Consider the following 21,922-nt stretch of genomic DNA (forward strand, 5'->3'; position numbering starts at 1 on the left):
TGGGTGTGATGGTGTAGAAAGGTGGATCTCTGAGTTTGAGGCCAGCCTAGCCTACAGTTAGATCACAAAGTGAGACCCTGCTTTAAGGACAAGCCTGGTGTGTCTGTCTGTCTGTAAGTCAGTAACATGGAGATAAATATCCAGCTGAGAAAATTAAAGGGGACCTTGTTATATTATATAAGGACATTGGTTAAGGCAAAACAAAAAACTCTAAACATGCTTACTACAATGAAGAGCAAAAAACCTTTTAAAAAAAAAAAAAAAAAAAAAAAAAAAAACAGGCCACAAAGCAGGGCCCAGCACTTGGGAGGCAGAGGCAGGCAGATCTCTCTGAGTTTAAGGAAAGCTTGGTCTACAGAGTTCCAGGAAGGCCCAGGCTACACAGAGAAACCCTGTCTCGAACCCACCCCCAATCCCCTAGGGGAGGAGGGAGCCACGTAGGACACTCCTAAGTGACTCCTCATATAAAGGCCAAAAGGGGAGGGGCGGGGGACAACAAAAGCTCTAACAGTAGCACTTCTAGTCATTTTCTGCTACTTTCCGGTTCAGCAGCTGAAGACCAGGTTGGATGGGAGGGTGATTTGTAAAGTGGTCTACTTCTAGTATTAGGCTAACCCCAGTCATACTGTCCCACAACACACTCCTTTGGGGATGTAAACATTTTTACAGGTCACACACAATGTTTTTAACCTATGCTCTGTCATCTTGCTTTAGTGAACATGACAGATGATGATAAAGAAACATATGAAACTATGGTAGCAGTAATTATTCCTAACAAGTTTTCCATAAAGGGGAAAGCTCACACGTGGGCTGAACTTCAGCTGTCATTGTAACAGGCAAAGGTCCTGGCCACTTGCTGTGGGTTTAAAATCTCTGCAATTCCCTAACACTAATTCTCTGCAGTTTTAGTCTTCAGGATCAGCAATAATAATTTAAGGAGGCAAAACAAAGCAATCTCATAAACAAAATGCATCCTCTTACAACAATTTAAGTTAAATCTATTCTCTATTCCTTTTAGGTATTAAGACATTACTCACGAGGCTTGCTTTAACGCTTTTCTTGCACAAAGTGTACCCATATTCTTATGCTAATACACTGTCAGAACTATAATTATTACATGTTAGCACAAGCTTCGCTAGTGATGTTCTGTGGACTACCCAGCTGGCTTGTTTTTTAGTTGGTTTGTATTTTATCTTACCCACAGCTGTATATACCTTATTAAAATAATTTTAACCAGAGGTGTCTTTTATAATCAAAAAGAAAATCATATAAATTCCCTGAAAATGTTTTGTCTAAGGAAGCTTTTTCTAATGTTAAGAAAAGGGATTTGGGCCTGGAGAGATGGCTCAGAGGTTAAGAGCACTGGCTGCTCTTCCAGAGGTCCTGAGTTCAATTCCCAGCAACCACATGGTGGCTCACAACCATCTATAATGTGATCTAGTGTCCTCTTCTGGCCTGTAGGTGTACATGCAGGCAGAACACTGTATACATAGTAAATAAATAAATAAATATTAAAAAAAAAAAAAAAAAGAAAGAAAAGGGATTTGTGTTAAGAGATTAGAAAGGAGGGGCTTAGAAGTTCTGAGCCAGGATTAGGTTTAAGACAGTAATTAGTGGGGTTGAGAGATGGCTCAGTGGTTAAGAGCACTGCCTGCTCTTTGAAAGGACCCAGGGTTCAATTCCCAGCATCCACATGGCAGCTCACAACTGTCTGTAACTCCAAGATCTGACACTCTCACACCAACACACACAAATTAAAATTAAATAAAACTATTTTTTAAAAAAGACAGTAATTAGCATTTTCCCTCTGCAAACCCGAGAAAAGGCTGAACCCAGCAAGAGCAAAAATCTGCAGCAGCCCTGAGATAAAGCAAGATGACTGAGCATAGGTAAATGTTTTGTGTGTGACCTGTAAAAATGTTTACATCCACAAAGGAGTGTGTTGTGGGACAGCATGACTAGAAGTAGACCACTTTACAAATCACCCTCCAATCCAACCTGGTCTCCATCTTCTGAAGTGTAGAAATGCATCTTATAGACAAGAGCTTAAAGCCTTGTAGTCTAAGTTACATGTTTTTATTTTACTTGTCAAACATTGTACTGGCTGGATGAAAGGAATGGTTATATTTTGTGCTAGTGACTCTTCATAGCACTGCTTCTCTCTAGGGCTCAGCCTACCTCTGAGCTCAGTATACATACAGAGAAAACCAATTACTAAACTGCTTATCTGTGAGGCACCCAAATAAAAATGCTCATGATTTGACATACTATTTGCCACAATCAGGCACTTCTAATAAGATTTCTAACCAGTGATGATCCTATTGAAACACAAACCTCCAAAACTGGTCCCAACCTTCTGTACTAAGAGCCATTATTATTGTTTTGTTGTTGTTGTTGTTGTTGTTGTTGTTGTTGTTTTTGTTTTTCGAGACAGGGTTTCTCTGTGTAGTCTTGCCTGTCCTGGACTCACTTCGCAGACCAGGCTGGCCTCGAACTCACAGCGATCCGCCTGCCTCTGCCTCCCGAGTGCTGGGATTAAAGGCGTGCGCCACCACGCCCGGCTCGCCATTATTATTGTTGTTGTTATTATTATTATTTTATTTTTTTACAAACTGTATGTCATAGTGTAATGCCCCGTTTCTTGCCCAGGCCTCTGTCTGTCTCCCCAATACTCTCATCTATACTATCAATTGAATAAGACTTTATAGGTCAAGGTCCTGCCAAGCAAAGCCACTCTATTCAAAGAATAGCAAAGTTCCAGCAGAAAGGAACTTATTTATGTTTATGGCTTTGGAGATGAATAAAGCTACCAGGAATTTAATCATGGAGGAATCACCCTAAGGCCTGCTGAAACCTAATCATCCCCTAAGAAGGCTGCCCTTAAATAACATACATGAAATGAGCTTCCATCCTCTCTGTACTTCACAGTCAGAATTAAATTTCAACACTGAAATGTTGGGGGACACTCAACCATATGGGAATGGTAGCATATTAAGCTACTGTTAGTAAAAAACTGCCCAGATCATGGTTTTCACAACCCAAGGTTAACCACTGCCTCCAGCCTCCTAGCCAGGCCTTGGAGAAGGTCCCATTCAGCACATTTCAGATCACTCTAACTCCACAGGTATTCTTATTCCTGCTAACTTGTACTGGAAGGCAAAGCTTGGCTCATCTTCAAGAGCTGTATCCTGCTCAGGTCTATGACCAACTCTGAAACGAAACCTCAGTTTTTCTCAAAGTATGATTTTGTTACTTGTAGCTGCCCTGCCCAAGGTGAAAGGTGTGTTACAAATGTAGACTAAGGATACAACACTGGGAGACCGTTCCGCTTCAAGGGTAATGATTACAGGCTCAATCCATTACACCACATTCTGTTTTAGATTCTCCCAGGAAGAAGAGGGTAAGTGAGAGGACAAAAGTATCTCAATAGGTGAAGAAAATCCAAACCTATAAGCAATATGATGAGGTCAGAAATGGAATGATTCAAGTGTTTCTCTCCCACCTCCACTATTTTGTTTCTTTCATTTGGATGTATAGTGCATGGCTGTTTGTTTGTACATACATGCATGTATTGGGACAGAAAGAGGTCAACATCTAGTGTCTTTTTCCTCATCTTTTCTTGGGGTAGTGGGAGTGGGGTGGGCATCTGATCCACAGAGAGTCAAGTTACAGATACTTGTGAGCAGCCTTGTAGGAATCAATGTGGGTCTTCTGGAAGAACAGCCAGTGCTTTAAACACTGGGCCAGCTCTCTAGCCCTTCTCCATCTTATTTTTAAAGGCAAAGTCTCTCACTGAATCTGGAACTCACTAGAGTTCCATGCGACTGGATGACTATCAAGCCTCTAAGATCAGCACTGGGACTCCAGGCTCATGCTGCTGCACTCAGCTTTTTATGTGGTTGCTCAAGATCCAAACTCAAGTCCTCATGCTATGTTGCACAGTAAGCTTTTTACTGAACCACCCTGTTCATTTGTTTTTGAGACAGTCCTCACATGTAGGCCAGGCTGGCCTAGAACTCATAACGCAGCTCACGGCTAGCCTGGCCTTCACTATGTCTTCTGCTTCAGTCTAAACACTGGGAGGACTCTAAGTACATGCCGCCCTGTGTGCCTCCCATGCTCAATTTTTTAGTGTCTACTCACTGTCAAGACAAATTTCATTCACCCAACAACCTAAAAGGGTAGTTCTTGTATAATTTTTCAGGATAAGAGGTAGGGTGAGAGGCTGTAAGACATTATCATTTTCCAAGAAATCAATTCCTAGAAGAAGGTGTGGAGAAGGCTAATCTGAAGTCTCTAAAGTTCTGTAATCACTGAGGAGTGATTCCTCTACTGTCTTCAAAGACTGTTAGTAAATCCCAGGGCGTTCACGCTCTTTCCTTCTGGCCCTGGGCAACAGAATCAATGCTACAGTAAGATGGTGCCATAGTGTAAGTTTTCTTTTATAAATGGGATTAAAAAAAAAAAAAAAAAAAAGTAGAAGATGCAAATAGCCAAACAGTTGGGAGCTGGAGAGATGGCTCAGCGGTTAAGAGCACCACTGTCTGTTCTTCCAGAGGTCCTGAATTCAAGTCCCATCACCCACATGGCAGTTCACACCTGTCTGTAACTCTAGTTCCAGAGGATCCAACACCCTCTCATAGACATACATGCAAGCAAAACACCAATGCAAATAAAATAATTAAAAAAGAAAATAGCCAAACAGTCAAAATTAAAAATATACCAATGAACTAAGAGATCAAATTCAAGACACTGAGGGCCACACTTGGTGCTCACTGATGGAAGTAGCACAGGGGGTATATCTGGACAGTGTCTGAGTTCTCTAGAACTAATCTAGAAAGGCTTGAACATGGTCTTCTAGAACTGAACAATGAGATCTTGTCCACATTTACCTAAACAGTCCCCCCCCCTTTTTCAAAGAGGTGGGAATAATAAAAGTCTGGAAGGACAAAATGCCAGATTCATCAAGATTCCATTACTGAGAAGTGTTTGATGAGAAAGGCCAAGCCCAGCCTTGCCAGGACCTTAAGCTAAAACAACTTTACAATGACACCTATCAACAACCACAGAAAGGAAGGGAAGGAGGGAGAGGAGAGAAGGAAAGAATAAACCATGGCTGCTGGTGCAACACGTTCTTCACTTGTGGACTCGTGTAGCCTGGTCTAAGGCAGGTGAGGCAGGTGTCTCCTGAAGAGGGAGAGCATGGTCTACAGGCTAATTGACAGAGACTTTGCATCTATCTGAGATGAATGCACGTGGGAGAGTAAGGGAATGACAGTGAGAAAACCAGAAGAGGCTGGTCATTTTAAAAGCCAAAAGCACGTTCTTGGTGGATCACAAGCTTCTGAGAGTAGTGGAAGGGCCTGGGAAAGCAAGAGGCTGTGGATCTTGATGTATGCCGATTTCTCCTGACAATCTTCCATCTACTCAAGTCACTCCAATAGCAGCAAGCCTGGGTGTGGTTCAGGCCTGAGGCCTTTCCCATGCACCCTTCCCAAATCAGGTGAGCTGCTTAGTGCTTACACAAACTCACAGCACTTACACTGGTGTGACCTACGCTAAGCTACAGTGCCATTCAGCTGAAAAAAATTAGGGAACCATCCTTTAGAAAGTCTTGAACTGGAATTTTCGAACTTAACTTATAAATAAGAAGTATCTTAGAACTAATCAACAGAGACAAGATATAAATCCTCATTTCCTCATCCAGTACTTTCTGTCTTAACGAATGGTGCTACATACAGGTGGACTTGTGTTCCATTTCTCGTCCTCAAGGCTAGATGCATTAGTCCTTTCCTACCTTTCCAACCTCACTGTACTCTTTTTTCAACCACCTCTGCTGCAACAAAGCTATTTCCTCGTATTCCCTAACCTCCCAGGCTCCATCCCCCTCTGTGAGCCCAACAAGGACTCTTTTTCTATCATTCTCCTATCAGATTCTCAGAAAATCTTTACCTAGTCCCAATCTAAAGCAGCCACCCTTTCTTCATCACGTAACTTTATTTCACTTACCCGAGCTGACTTATTCTTGGCACATAATGGATGCTGACCAAATGCTGGATGGATGAAATAAGGATTTGGTGCTAGAATTCAGAAAGATCACCTCAGAGGCTGGAGAAATGGCTCAGAAGTTAAAAGCAATTCTTTGCATAGATGAGGGTTGGAGTTTAGATCCCATCACCCACATAAGAAGTGGGTGAGCCCTACAAATGCCTATATCCCCAGCGCCAAGGAGGATGGAGACAAGAGGATCAATGGAATTCGCTGTCTTCCAACCTAGCCAAATCATAAACCCCAAGTTCAAGAAGAGACCCTGGCTCAGAGAAACAGGCAGATAGTGATGAGCAAAGACACTAACACCTACAGACTTGAATACCTGTACACACACACAGGGTTTCTCTGTGTAGCTTTGGCTGCTCTGGACTCACTTTGTAGACCAGGCTGGCCTTGAACTCACAGAGATCCACCCACCTCTGCCTCCCTGAGTGCTGGGATTAAAGGTGTGCACCATCACACCCAGCATACACACACACACACACACACACACACACACACACGCACACACAGTGTATATGTATATCTATACATGTAAATGTTTTGGTCCCTGTGAGTCTAAATATGCACCAAGAAACTCAACCGAACTTGGGCAAGGCCTCAAGAGACCTGATCTCTGCAGCCTTGGTACAGCCAGGCCTGCAACTACTGCAGTGACTTAGACAGAGGAGTAAGGACGGGTATTAATAAAATATGAGTTTCAAAACAGCACTTATTACCAGGAAGTGGGGGCAAGATATCAGGTGAACTGACCTTGAGGTCAATGTATTTGCTTGGTTTTGACTAGTCTACCAATTTTTTAAGACAAGGTCTCATTATGTAGCCTAGGCTATCTTCAAAACCATAATCCTCTTGTCTTAGTCTGGCAGGTTCTAGGATTAACAGGCATATGTTACCATGCCTCATCTTCAGGTGAATTTAAACATCCAGGTCTGCTTTCTGAGATAGGAGGTGCAAGGTCTCAAACCAGAAAACAAATAGATTTCATTAAAAAAAAAAAAAAAAAAAATTTATTTATTAAGTACACAGTGTTCTGCCTGCATGTAGGGCAGCAGGCCAAAAGAGGGCACCAGATCTCATCATAAATGGTTGTGAGCCACCATGCGGTTGCTGGGAATTGAACTCAGGACCTTTGGAAGACCAGACAGTGCTCCTAACCTCTGAGCCATCTCTCCAGTCCTAGATTTCATTTTTACTGAATTCAACAAAAGGAATCATTTAACAATTATCATTTTGCTTCTAATTATTACCCTGCTAAAGCATTTTTAAATAGTTTTGTGTAAGTTGAGTAACTTTTACTCAAAACAGGGGCCTGATATCTGAACCAAGATTTCAGAGTTTGGGCTGGAGAGATGGCTGAGTGGTTACGAGCACTGTGCTCTTCCAGAGGTCTTGAGTTCAATTCTTAGGAACCACATGGTGGCTCACAGCCATCTGTAATACCATCTGGTGCCCTCTTCTGCTGTGCATGAAGACAGTGTACTCATAGACATAAAATAAATAAATCTTTAAAAAAAAAAAAAAAAAAAAGATTTCAGAGTTTTCAAAGTCTAAAAATAAAAATGCCCAGACACCTCCACAGACTCAGCACAATGGGCCATGCCTGAGACTTGCTCAACAAATAGTATTTAACCAGAAAGCATGTCCTGCTATTAGCATCTACTTCTCTTTGCCCTTTGGCAAACTGTAAGTGGGATGAAATATCAGTGCAGTGGTGGGTCTCACTTTTATCCAAGGGATCTTTATCTTTTAAGATTCAAGTTGGCTTGGAAATATTTACATCTATACAACTATGAGGCAGTTCTAAGTTCGTTTTATTCATTTCTTGGCAGTATGGCCAACGTTTTCTAATTAAGCATCAGATCCTAAGCGTATACGTACAGCCCAAATAACTCTACCAAACCTGGCTTACTTCACAAATCAGGAGCAATGTGACCCTAGACCATCACTGTATCAGATGCAGTCCTGTCTTCTCTCTTGCATTTCCCTGTATCTCCTTCCATTTCCTATAATCAAAATTTTGCTAGGCCCTCAGAGAAAGCATGTACCCATAGCATCAATTTCCACTTCAAAGTGCACTTGGCTAAACAGTAAAGTAATGCACTTTTGTCTAGTTTCAATTCAGTGTGTGAAGGCTTTAAGATGCATTCTAGGATCTCTGGGAATTGGATGCTGCTATGCAAAACAGAGAAGTTTTTTGGCCAGTAAAATGATTGTTTCACCTCAGTTTTCACCACAATTAAATGCAACCATAGTTTCTTAATACTATACCATGAGCTATCTTGAGAAAGTTACAAAAAGAAACTCCACACTTCAGGAGGAGTTATTTAATTTGACATACAGCAATCTGTGTGTTGTGATTTGTTTATCAATATTGGTCTTATGGTCTTACAGCATTTTCCATAAAGTACTCTATTGAGTCTTATTTTTAAATCTTCTATAATATGCCTCCAATATCTTTAAAAATATGTATCAAGAAACAGGTTGCAGGAAAACTATAGTTCTTCAGTTTGTCATGATTGTTCCATAAGGTTAATAAATGCAGTAAAATCAAAAACTAAAAATTTCACTTAAAATGCCCTAGAATTTGGGGGGAAACATTCCTAAAAGGCAGCTAACTCTCTAGATATTTAACACTGATGATACTGTGTAGAGACAGAAGTAAAGCGATCCCATACAGTTTTTTGTTTTGTTTTGTTTTGTTTGTTTTTTGAGACTGGGTCTCTTTGTGTAGCTTGACTGTTCTGGACTCACTTTGTAGACCAGGCTGGCCTCGAACTCACAGAGATCCGCCTGCCTCTGCCTCCCGAGTGCAGGGATTAAAGGCGTGCGCCACCACCGCCCAACCTCCCATATAGTTTTTCCCCCCTCCCATATAGTTCTAAGGAAAGAGGTAAATAAAATAATTACTTTTTTCCAATCGGCTGCGAGTCATAATAACAGATGAGAAGGCCTCGGGCTGCTTAGAGATCTAGTTATGTGTACAAGGAGAGAAGCATGAGCTTAGGCAACAAGATCACGTGGCTGTTCGGATGGGGGGCTGTGAGGGAAAGAGGAGACGGAAGAGAGAGGAGGCAGAGCAGGAGTGGTCACTGTCAATCACATGTGTAGATAGTTACTGGAATTAAAAACAAGACACCAAGAGGTTGAGGCAAAGCCCTGGCGAGGTTTGGCCGGCAGTGGCAATCTTGTCAGGCTTTGGAAGCCACTTATTTTAAAAGTTTGTAGATGAAAATTCAGAACTCATAAAGAATGGCTTGTTTGAGTCAACAAGAAAGCTGACTCTGTGACTTGGTTTTGCTATGCTAGTAAACATTATCTTATTTCTATTAATACTTTTTCACTTATCAAATCATGTTTTTACATTTACTATTTTGTTTCATTTGGTTTTTTTGAGATGGAGTCACAGTAGCCTAAGCTGGCCTTGAATTAATCATTTTCCAGCCTTTGAGAATACAGGTATATACCACCATGCTAGGCTTAAAACAGATTTTTTTGTTTGGTTTGGTTTGGTTCTTTAAGACAGGGTTTTTCTGTGTAACAGCCCTGGCTGTCCTAGACTTGGTCTGTAAACCAGGCTGGCCTTGAACTCACAGAGACCCATCTGCCTATGGTTCCCAAGTGCTGGGATTAAAGGCCTGTACCACTTTGCCTGGCAAAACAACAATTTTTGAAACATTTTAAAGTTTGTAATTGAAAACCAGGCAATGCTCATAATCCCAGCTACTCGGGAAGTTGAAACATTATAGAGACATATTTCAAAATTATAAACTTACAATTGTGCTGACTAGTTTTAAGTTAACTTGATACAAGCTAGCATGATTTTGGAAACAGGAGCCTCATTTGAGAATATGTTCCCACTAAACAGGCCTATGGGCAAGCCTTTGGTACATTTTCTTAATTTTTGACTCAAGTAGGGGGACACAGCCCACTATGGGCAATGTTAGCCCTAAACTGGTGATCTGGGTGCTTTAAGACGGCAGGCAGAGCAAGGCGTTGTAAACAGCGTTCCTCCCATGGGTTGTGCAGTGGCTCCTGCCTCCAGGCTCCTGATCTGCTTGAGTTCCTGGCTTGACTTTCCTGGATGATTACAGTCTGTAAGATGAAATAAATGCTTTCCTCCCCAAACTGCTTCTAGTTATGGTGTTTTACTTGTCACAGCAACAGAGACTCTACGCTGGATGGTGGTGGCACACACCTTTAATCCCAGCATCTGGGAGGCAGAGGTAGGAATAGATCAAGGCCTTCTTGGTCTACGGAGAGAGTTCCAGGACAGTCAGTGCTACACAGGGAAATCCTGACTCAGAAAAAAGAGATAAAAACGGTGATAAAGAGATAAGAAACAAACAAACAAACAAACTCTAAATAATACAATTCAAAGTAAATTAAAGAAAATTTTGGTCTGCTAGATAATAGGAAATAAACTATATGTTAGTTGAACCTGTGTTAAAAATCAATATAATCTTTAGTATATAATGATTTTCAATCACTATGATTGAAATTTGTTAAACATCTGTGTATATGTTGTGGTGCTACCATTCTAGTCATAAGCTGAGATGTAAAACAAGCAGATCAGTAGAAGAGACAGGAAACAAGCTGAAAGCTGCAGTATGAGACTTAACCACGGTCAATTGCTGGAGCTGTCACAAATGACAAGTACAGCCCTGATGGAACAGTGGTTTATATCAACCTAAAAACAGAGCTTTGGCTCAAATCTACTACTACAATCTTTGTAGTTAAATGATCTTCTTTACATCATTCTCCTTAAATGAAGCATTTCAATTTTCTATCCTTTAAAGAATAAAATTAAATCACTCCTGAAACAGTTGTGATTGCAACTCCAGCTCTAGAAGTAGAAGTACTTTCAGCATTCCCACCATGCAGGGCCCAGGGGCTGAACTCAGGCTCAGCAGCTTTGGCACCAAGCACCATTATCTGCAGAACCACATCATGGGCCCTGAGATGCTAGCTTGTTGTTTTTGTAGGTTTTTTTCATTTGTTTGTTTGTTTTTTTTTTTAACCATTTAGTCACTAAAAGTTGTGAAGGGAGAGGGACTGGGAAAAGACATTACCACATTTGGTGTACCTGCTTCAATTGTAACATTCTAGATTTCATTTTAGGATCAAATCTGACAAGTATAGGCTAACATTTTGAGTGGCAATTTTAATATTTTTACTTAAATGCTGTTCACCGTTCAACCTTTAGAGGAAGGATCTAATTACGATTTAAGGTAGCTGCATCATATGAAGTGCTTTTTACTTTCTGTAACATTGGCTACAGATTTAGACACAGAATAGGGATTTAGCCTAATTACTGGTGACCAATACTCTGATTTGCTATAGTGGGCTGAAATACATTTATCCACAAGGTCCCTTCCCACAAAGGGAAGTAGATAAAATCACCAGGTATACTGCTAGTTTCTGTCAATTTGACACAGGCTAAAGTCATTTGGGAAAACAGACCTTCAATTAATAAAATGCCCCCAACAACTGGCCTGTAGGCAAGCCTGTGTTACATTTTCTTTCTCTTTTTTTTTTTTTTTTAAGATTTATTTATTATGTATGCAGTATACATCAGATCACATTATAGATGGCTGTGAGCCACCATGTGGTTGCTGGGAATTGAACTCAGGACCTCGGGAAGAGCAGTCAGTGAGTGCTCTTAAGCGTTGAGCCATCTCTCCAGCCCGTGTTACATTTTCTTAATTAGTTACTGAAGTAGGAGGGCCAGACCCACGGCAGGTGGTACCACACTGAGCCTATGGTCCTGAATTACATAAGCAAACAGACTGAGCAAGCCAGTAAGCAGTGTTCTTCCCTGGCCTCTGCATCAGTTCCCACCTCTAGGTCCTGCCTTGAGAGCCTGTCCCGACTTCCCTGAATGATGTCAAGGTGTACACAGTGAATGCTTTGTCCATGGAGAGACTCCTAAATAATCATTTCTTAACATCTTTTTTTCCTGAGTGGACAGTCATGAAGAACCAGACATTTTAAATAATCTCTAACAAGAAAGGAAGGAAACAAATGATTTTAGTAAAAAAAAGAAAAGAAAAATTTAAAGATGCTCAGAAAGAAACTAATGGATGATGCTCCCCTAAATAAAAGTCTAATTTAAGAAAAAAGGAGAGATGAGAACAGCAGAGTCTTAGCAGCAAGTGGTGGTAATGATGAGGCAGCTCACGATAAGAACTAAAAAGCAGACCTAGAGAATAAGTAAAGACTAGAAAAACATAGCTTAAGAAAAAAGAAGCATATGAGAATGTGTTAATATCCTAGAGTAAAACACTGGGTGTGGTGGCTCATGCCTGCAATCCCAGAACTTGAAAGGCTGAAACAAGTTTGTGAGTTCAAGGTCAGCCTGGGCTACATAATAACTAAACAAAAACAAAACCTGGAGCAATGAAATGTTTTAGAAAAAAGGAAATATAACCATAGTATAATTTTGAGTACCACACATTGAAAAATTATTTATAAAAAGCAGCACACTAACTGAAATGCTTATGAAAGCGAATGACTGCCTAACAAGCAGGAGTCAAGGCTGAGGCAGAGTAGAACAGGGAATTGTGTTTCCTAAAGGTTTATAGGCAAAAACACGACTTTGCAACCTATAGATATATTACTGATGAAAATATAAGGTACATCTTTCAAAAACACTCCCTTTTCTGTTTATCATTTGGGTTAAGCAAAGAACTTGTGATGAGTAGAATAATGACTAAAGTATAGGAAACAGGCAAAGAGAAGTAACCAGAACCCAGGCTGGCGAGGGGTTCTCTCTTACTCACCATCTCTCTGGCAATTTCCAGCGCTTCCTGCAGGCCATAGAGCCTGCCACAGACCAGGTAGATTCCATTGGCCCAGAGAATACAACCCTCGTGGACCCAAAATTCGTTGCTGTCAAGAGGTAGTTCAGGGATTTGTAACTCCAGCTCAGGACCACCTTCTGAAGTGGTGGGTACAGAGGGCTTTGTGTCCAAAACATTCTTTTCACTGCTGCTCTCAGCGGCTGCTTTTTTACAAGGGAGCCCCCTGGACAGAGACCGAGGACCTCCACTACAGTCCTCGGAGCGATGGCGCCGCTTGAATCTAGGATGAGCAGCCAGGCTCCTCTGCTCCTTCTGCTGTTGCTGCTCCTCCTCCTCCTCAGTGTCAGTTTTAGAACCATTAGAAGCGCTTTTGTGCCGAACCTTGACCTTGCTCTGCATTTCTGTGGACCTCTTAGGAGGTGGATTCTTCGGAAGAGTGGCTGCATAATCTTGGGGGTAAAAGGGTCCAAAGAGGTCACCCATGTTCCGGTAACTGGCCCACTTGCCACAGAGACAGCAAACCAGGTGCCCCATAACAGAAGATTCTGTTACCACAGGCCCCTGCAGCATAAAGGACGAAGCTGGGAGTACCTTGCTTTCCGTGCTGCTGGGGGGAGGAGTCAGAGATCTCTGACCCTTCCGGCTCCTCACCAATTTGGTCTGTTCTTCTTCCTCCGCATTAATGATTGTACAAACAGCTCCAAGTTCACACTTATTTACTACATGGATGTAAGGGAAAAAAGACTTGTTCTTGGCATCAGTTTTATCTAGTGGCTGGGTAGCATACTTCAGCTTGATTTCTGGTTCTTGAGGTTCTACAATGGGAACTGCTTGTTTGGTTTTCCGCTTCCTTGGCTGGGCCCCAGGCTTCCTTCTCTCCCTCCTTTGCCTCTGCTTTTTTGGCTTTGGCTCTCCGTCTGCAGAACCTTCTGGTATCTGAGGGGGTTGTGGGGGTGGAGGTGGTTGCTGCTGCTGTTTCTTTTGCTTATTCACACTACCAATGGGTCTCCCCTTTTTCTTTCCTGATGGGAAATACCCTTTTGGGGGGAAACTTTCTTGTTTGGGTGAAATCATGACTGCATCATTCTCCTTCTCTTCAGCCTTGGGGTTTGCCTCCGGGGCCAATATGCCCACTGGAGCTACATTCTTTGAGTCAGGAAAGATTAATGCTGCTGCCCCACCCAGGGAACCATCTGGTCTCCCTTGGTTACCACCAGGCTTCTGTGAAGCTGTGACTGTCATAGTACCAGAGGGCTCCTTTCCAGTAGGAACTGTTTCTACATGTGCCTCTGTCTTGACTTTGTCATCTCCACTGCCACACCAGTCTTCAGAAGGCCCTGGAAGAGGTTTTTCAACATTTGATTCCTGGTTAGTTGCACTAACTGGGTCAGAGACCACCTCACCTTTTCTCTTCTCCATCTCAGCCTCTTGAGTAGCCACGGTCCCACCTTCAGGAGGACCAGTCTTCAGAGACAGAATATCATCCAGTGTGACTGTGTCTCCCCCAGCCTCGGCACTGTTTGTGGATGCACTCCTCCTAATATTTGGGGATGTGATCTTCTGAACTATAGCTTCCAATTTCAATCCCCGTCCCTTCCGAGGGGGCAGTATTTTGGTCTTAGCAGGGCTTGTGAGGGTAACAGCAGGACAGTTTCTATTGTCTGTATTTGGAAGGTCCTTGGAGGCATCTCTCTTAGGGATAGACTTGACATCCTGACTATGAGAAAGGTGGGTGTAGGAATTGTATGCTTTATCGGTACCTTCTTTTGATGAGTGGAGGAGGCGCCCTTTATCATCAGTGTTACTGTTTTTTACATCTTGTGACTGTCTCTTACTGGGAATAGGGGAGATAAAAGAACGAACTCGCCTCCGCATGATTAAGGGATTTTGAGAAGAATGATCCTCTTGACCCGGAAGCCGTAACATTACATTACTAGGTTTGGATGACTGTGTAGACTCAGCTAGTCCATGCCCATCTGTCTCAAGGGGTGGTCCATACCGCTTTTGATTGGACATTCCTGGAGGACCACTGCTTTTGGCTGGAGAAGTCTGTCGAGAAAGATCCCAACAAGACTCTTGTAACTTCTGAGAGCTGTGCTTCAATTCCATGCCTTTGGTAGGCAGACCATCACTAGACATGAGACAGCGCCCAGCTTCCTGAGTGCTTGGGTCATGGTAGGTACCTACTGGTGGGCCATACATCATCCCATCTTTGTCATTTTTCAGGGGGCTCCGTACTCTGTCAAGAAACTGCTGCTGTCGTGGGCTCTTCCGTGGCCCTTCCTGCCTATGCTGTGCAGCAGCAATGACTCCCTGAGCAGAACTGCTGGCCCAATCTTTATACTCCTCTTGTTGCTGTTGGTACATCTGTCTCTTATAATGGAGCTGGGAATTCAAACCAGTATTAGGGTCCCCATAAGCATGAGCCCTGGTGTTTGTATGGTAAGCAGAGGCCAGGCTCTCTGAGTTGGGAGAAAAGGGAGCATGTAAAGAACTCCTATTGGCCCTCTCTGAAAAGGTCATATGTGGGTTCATGTGATGAGGGTCTCCCCCTGGGCCTCTGCTCCTGCCTGGAGACATCTTCAGTTTTTCGGCGAAGTCATGGTACTGAGAAGAGGACCGACCCCTCATAGTTTCCCGGCTACCAACTCTACCAGGGACCCGACGCATTGGTGTGGACCTGCTATCTTGTGGGCCATAGTCTGAAATGGAATCATGGGCTGCTGCTCCAGGGCTAATGTTGCCACGGTAAGTCTCATGCTTGATGCTGGTAGGATGGCAGTGGTCTCCAGATTTTTTGTTGAAACTAGCTTGAGATTTGGATTGTTCAAAGTCTTCCTCTTTTATCTGTCCACTCTGTGATTTCAGTTTTGCTTCCATGGATACCAATCCACCAGGAAGAATGACTGACTGAGCTAAACTTGGGTTGAGACGTTCATTTCTCCCAATTCTGGCATCAGCACCCATGTGCCCCAGTGAGTGAGCCCCTGGGTCCCTGACAATTTGTCTTAGTGGGGAAATATCACAGATCACTGACCGCCGTTCAGAAAGGGAGCCCCCAGGCTCATGGGCTGATGATGGAGGTTCTATCTCAAATTTTCTGGGAATGGGATAGTCAGACAGATTGATCTGCTTCATTTCAGAAGCTGTGCTGCCTGACTTCCTTTCCCATGGTCCCCAGTGGGGATTTTCTAACAGGGATCCAATGCTCTTGTTCAGAAGGCCCCTGCTGCCTAATTCATTGGTTTGACTGACTAAGATGTTGGGCCTTGCAGTTCCTTCCAGGCCACTAGCCATCCCTTGATGTTCCTGAGCACTTCTAGGATACCTTCTGTCGGGATGGTGGTGGTAACCCTGAAGCACTTCCTGTAGAAGACTTGGAAACTTCTCATTTCTACCCTTTCGTTCCCCATGACTGACAAAATCCCCCTTTTCTTGTCCTGAAGGATATTGAGGAAAACCACTGACATTTCGTGGTACAGCTGACCCAAAACTCTCTTTGTAACTATAGCGCAAACTTCCAGGAGATTTGCTAGGCTCAGTCCTGCCTGTGAAACTTGAGCCTACTGCAGAGTGGCTACTCTGGCCATTCCCTTCTCCGTTGTGGTTAGAACTATTATCACCATTCTTGCTTCCTTTGCTTCCTCCTGGAGGATCTGTCTGTGGAAGTGATGTGTGGCTAACTTCCTTTATACCACTATTGCTAGGTGGCCTCTGACTGGCAGCAGGATCCTCCTCCTGGGAGCCTTTATCTTGTCCACCAGATTTTTCTACCCGACCTGTCATGGCTTCCCGGGAGACAATCACCCCAACTGTCTTCTCGTTGACTTTTGTGTTCCCTTCAGATGACAATGATGTGTCCTTAGCACCTGGAGAGGCAGCTTCTTCCCTAGTTGCAGGACTGGTACTGAGCCTAGGGGCCTCATTCTGAGCACCTTGCGTTGGTGAGGAGCCAGCTTTCTCTGAAGCTCCACACTTGTAGGTAGTGTCAGAGCTGGTGCTCTGGCCACTTAGTTGCCTCACTCTCTCACCTTGATCTTCTGAACTACTGGAACAGCCTCCATCCAATGACTCGGCCATAGGGGACTTCAGTTGTTCTTCAGGCTGTGAGGAGCCTTCTGAGTTTGTACAGCTATCTGCTTTCTTAGATGATGATGAGGGCCTCTTGGAAGTCTTCTTCTGGGGTGTCAAGGCATCAGAAAGTAACATGTGCTGCACAGTATTGGGAAGGTTGGCCACTTGAGTACTCAGAGCACTCAAACTACTCAACCCAGGATCTGTCAGCCGCTTTTCTGGCACCCCTTCTAATCCAAATCCTTTGAATCCTGCAGCGTGAGAATTAGGACTGGGCATCATTGAAGGAGTTGGACTGAGTTGGGGCATTAGTTGTAAAATTCGGTTTCTGGAACTCATGGGTACATTGCCTTGCCCACACTGGAGATTCTCGCCACTCTGCATGAGAGGAGAAGGGGTAGAGCTACAGCTTGGAGACTGAACCACAGAAGCAGCTGGAGAAGGATTAGAAATAGGGCTGAAGTTCTGGTGAAACTGCATAGGGGACCTTACAGGAACCTCAGGCTGGTTATACTGCCCCACCTGGCTTTGCAGGGGCAGCTTGGTGGCAGCATTGGTGTACTGCATCACATGCTGGGAGGCATGTTGCTGCTGCTGCTGCTGCTGCTGTTGCTGCTGCTGCTGTTGCTGAGGTTGTGGCTGCTGCTGTTGCTGCTGCTGCCCCTGCTGGGACCCTGGTGGAATCTTTGCCTGTTCAAAATTTTTCATAGACTGAGGTTGATAGCTATAATTTGATTGTGTTCCATAAGCCTGTGCATTAGAACCCACATTATGCCCTTCATACTGAGACCCAGCATTTACACTGTAACTGCCATCGTAGCTTTGTCCAGACTGACTGAAACGCTGTGGTGAAGGAAAGGAGGAGGAGGAAGAGGAGGAAGCAGAAGATTGGTAGTGCTGGCTGAACTGACCCACTCTTAACTGATAACCAGCAGAAGATGGCAGAGTTGAGGGCCGCTGCATTGGTTGTAGATGGGATGAGCCAGAGGTTGGCTGTCCAGTGGCTTGTGGCAGAGGCTGATGGGACTGGTAAAGCTGTTGTCTCAACTGCTGTACTTGCTGCTGTTGCTGCTGCTGCTGTTGTTGCTGCTGTTGCTGCTGCTGGCTGGAGGCCTGCTGTTGATACTGAGCACTCCCAGGAGAGAAAGGCCCTGTGTAATCCTGCTGATAATGAGACACACCACCAAGAGCTGAGTGCTGTGCTTGAAATTGGCTCACATGACCCTCACTCCCATACTGATTGCCAAAGCTGCTACCCTGGGGAGGTCCATAGCTTTGCACGGGCCCAGAAGGCCTTCGCTGAGTAGGCTGAGGGGTTCCTGCTGCCACGGTGTCTTTGTTGCCTGCCATATAGTAAAAATCTCCAGCTTCTTTCCTGAAACCCTGGTAGCCTTGATGGCCAGAGGTCTCGCTAGCCATTGCTGCTGCTGCAGCTGCTGTTCCTCGCCGTCCACTACTGCTGCTGCCAGTGCCACCACTACTACCACCTGCTCCCCCAAAATTCTGGAACATCTGGGCCTGACGAGGGCTGAACTCTTCTATTCGGGATGAGCTGTGTACCTCCTGTGGGTAGCTCTGCTGGTTTCCGTGGTAACTGCTTTGCTCTCGAAACGACTGCATACTGTTCAGCAGCACAGCAGCAGGCCAGCAGCCCTCCTAGAAAACGAAAAGAAAGAAAAGAAAAGCATGAAGCATGTATCTGCTTGGTACAAATAAAACTCAAGCCTAATAATTCAATGGCCAAGCTGATTGCTTTATGTTTCGTCTTATTTTTCCTTGTTCTATCCATTTCTGATAATGCAAATAAGCAGATAAATGGTCTAAAGAATGAAGGCATCTGTATCACAACAAAGAAAACACTAGATAGATTCAAACACATTCAATACAGTTCATTATTAAAGCCAGGCATGGTGGCACACACCTTTAATCCCAGCACTCTGGGAGGCAGAGGTGGGTGGATCTCTGTGAGTTCAAAGCCAGCCTGGTCTCCAGAGTTGCAGGACAGCCAAGGCCACACAGAGAAACCCCGTCTCAAAAAAACAAATTAAAAGATAAAATAAATGAGCCTCATAAATAATCTTCATATGTCATTCAAACAAAAGGAGCAGAAGCTGCATGGACGCTAAAATGGTTGAAGGGCTAGGCTTTATAGAACTAGCACCATTGAGAGATGGTGCTGAAGGGGCAAGAGAAACAAAATATCATTAGTCTAAATGCAGAGCAGGAAGACACTGACAAGCAGCCTGTAAAATCCTTAGGGTCCAGTTCTAAGAGAAAAAAACAAACAAAAACAAAAAACAAACCCCAACTTATCTTGGGTGCACATGAGAAATAGATTTCAGAAGTAAACAAAATCACAGCAGATGAGCAACAAACACTACTCTGAAAGTTTAACTGATTTTTTAAGATTTATTTTTATGTGTATTTGTGTGAGGATGCCCCTGACGACCAGCTAGAGTTAAGGCAGTTGTGAGCTGCCCAAGATGGTGCTCAGAACCAAATTCAGGTCCTTTAGAAAAGCAGCAAGCATTCTTAACCGCTGAGCCATTTCTCTAGCCCCAATATATGGACATTTTTGGTTTGTTTGGGTATTTTTGAAACAGAGTCTCTTTATGTAGCCCCGGCTGTCCTGGAACTCACTATGTAGACCAGGCTGTCCTCAAACTAACAGCACAGAGATCCTTCTGCCTCTGCCTCCTAAGTGCAAGGATTAAAGGTGTGTGCTACAACACCTGGCTCCTATAAGGTAGTCCTAATATATCTTATATTAAAAATAGCTAGACACGGGACTAAGTCTGATTATATATAGTCATATGGCTCAACGTTAGTCTTTTAAGTGTCTATATACAAAAAGAAAAAACCAAAAACAACAACAAAAACTCAGTGCCTGAAGAAAATCACTTTTCATCACTTTCAAATGCCTCTGCAACAGACCCAATGAATCTACTGGGCAACCATGAAAATATAATGCTCACCCCTGTTCCAGGAATTACATATACTAATTCAATCCTCAGAAGACCAGATCCCACATTTTACAGAAGAGGAAGAGGAAACTGAAGCACAGAATTCATCAAGCCCAGTGTGGCAGTCCCACAGGCTGTATTTGTTCTACTAGATTAGACAGAGGATTTTTTTTTAACATGGCCATAAGATATGCCCCTTCAGTGCTGTCCTCCAATGCTGTTCCAGCTGGTTCTCTATCTCCTCCATTGTCCTCAAGACTGTCAAGAACAATTCCATCAACATCTAAACTTCCCTTGGTTACAGTATACTTCTAGTTCTTAAAACTTAGTTCTTAGTGGCTGATGGGGAATAAATTGAACAAAACATTAAAGTCAGCAGTTATTTGAAGGTATAAAAAGCTGCTTCCAGAGGTAATCTCCCTACAAATACTTTCCATATTGTTTAGTTAACTATTCTGTAATAAAAGTAGCTTCTAAAGATTCAAATGTATAAATAGTTGTGCCATTTGCTCCCCCTTTCCCCTAAATCAGAGGCACTAAGAGCTAAAGACTACTTTAGACATCAGCAATTTGGCCTGGGGCTGCCTGGGTATTTCCAACCTTATTTCTACAGGGGAAAAAAAAAACCAGTCCTGCTCCCAGCCCTCCCCTGAACATTTCTTTACTGTGGATGATCCCTCTTTTCCTGTAGTAATGGTTTATAGACTTGAAAGAGACAAACATAAAAATGATAGCCATTATCTTCTGCAAAGTATCATCTGTAGCATATTCTTGGTGCACATGAAGTTTAAGTACCAAAAGGTGTTCCAAGTTTATCCTTTGCAGGAATTTCAAATAAAGCAGTTAGGAAAAGCAAAATGCTAGCAACAGAAAATATAAACCTGAAGTATTTGCGACTTATCACCAGCCCATAAAACAAAGTAATAATACAAATCATTTGTGTGTGTGTGTGTGTGTGTGTGTGTGTGTGTGTGTGTGTGTGTGTGTGTACATGTGTCCAAAAGAAAAACATCTCAAAGTCAGTCGGTCATCAATGATGTATTTTCATACATATCGGAAAGAGATTTACGAACACATTTTCTCCCCTTCTTTCCTCACTTTCTCCATATTCCTAACTTTCCATTTCAGATAGGCCATAGAGGTGTACCAGTGAGGCCCAGGACTTTGAGTCCATTCCAGCCACAGCTGTGGAGTGTTCTCTCTAGCCTAGTGGAAAGCTGGTGACCTCATTATCTTACAGAAAACTAGTATTAATTTTTGTTCTTTCCGTCATCATCTAAGAGCATTATACTCCCCAACCCAATCTTTTCTCCCCAAAGTCCTCTCAAATATCTTCAAGAAAGCTCTTATCTTTCCAAGTAGATTTAACTATTGATCTTCTATTGCAAGAATGACAACAGAATGTTTCTTGCTTTAAAAAGAAAGAAAGAAAAAAAAAAAAAGCTTCAGTCCTCAAGATAATGATTCTACTTAGACCCCCTTTGAGGATATATTATCGACTCACTCCTCACCCACCTACAAAGTACTCTACAACCTAGGAGGAGCATCATAGAGACAATGAACAGCTCTACCATCCTCTGGCTTCTGGCCCAATTTGGAGATAGTGAAAGAGATTTACTCTCCTGGCTCTGACTAGGCAATTTCTGAGGCTGCTAAAGACTTTCTACCAACAGGAATGGCTCTGTCAGATGTCTGGCAATATAACCATTTAGCCATTTTCTCAGAGCTCAGAACTACTTCTTGCCTGTTGGCTCAGAATGCCAGGCCAGAAGATGCCACTTTCTCAGTTTGGTATCCTTCTGCATTGCTGTCCACATTCCAGTTCTACATGCTCAGAAGATTAGGAGCTGGGGCTGGGGTTACTTTTCAGTCTTTTCCGGGAGGGAGGGTTAAAGTGTACAAAGAGGAGTGCCAGGGAGATTAGGAAAACAGAAGAAGAAAAAGAGAGGCTGATACTTCTAGAGGCAACTGCAGCAGGCCCAGACTCCCAGTAGCTCTCCCACAGACTCCCAAGAACACCCACTATGACAT

At 43.3% G+C, this 21,922-nt stretch overlaps 1 protein-coding gene across 5 annotated transcripts in view; it reads right to left on the reverse strand.

Moving 5' to 3' along the window:
* Tcf20 (transcription factor 20) overlaps positions 1–21,922 on the reverse strand; it is a 162,901-nt gene that overhangs the window by 23,126 nt on the left and 117,853 nt on the right. For all 5 annotated transcript variants that reach the window (XM_051160090.1, XM_051160088.1, XM_051160085.1 and 2 more), the window contains exon 2: positions 12,834–18,584. In XM_051160090.1, the coding sequence (XP_051016047.1) occupies positions 12,834–18,548 (5,715 nt within the window). In that variant the 5' untranslated portion in view covers positions 18,549–18,584. The remainder of the gene's footprint in view (positions 1–12,833; positions 18,585–21,922) is intronic.

Source organism: Acomys russatus, chromosome 17 (genome assembly GCF_903995435.1).
Source record: "Acomys russatus chromosome 17, mAcoRus1.1, whole genome shotgun sequence".
In the NCBI taxonomy this organism is placed as follows: domain Eukaryota; kingdom Metazoa; phylum Chordata; class Mammalia; order Rodentia; family Muridae; genus Acomys; species Acomys russatus.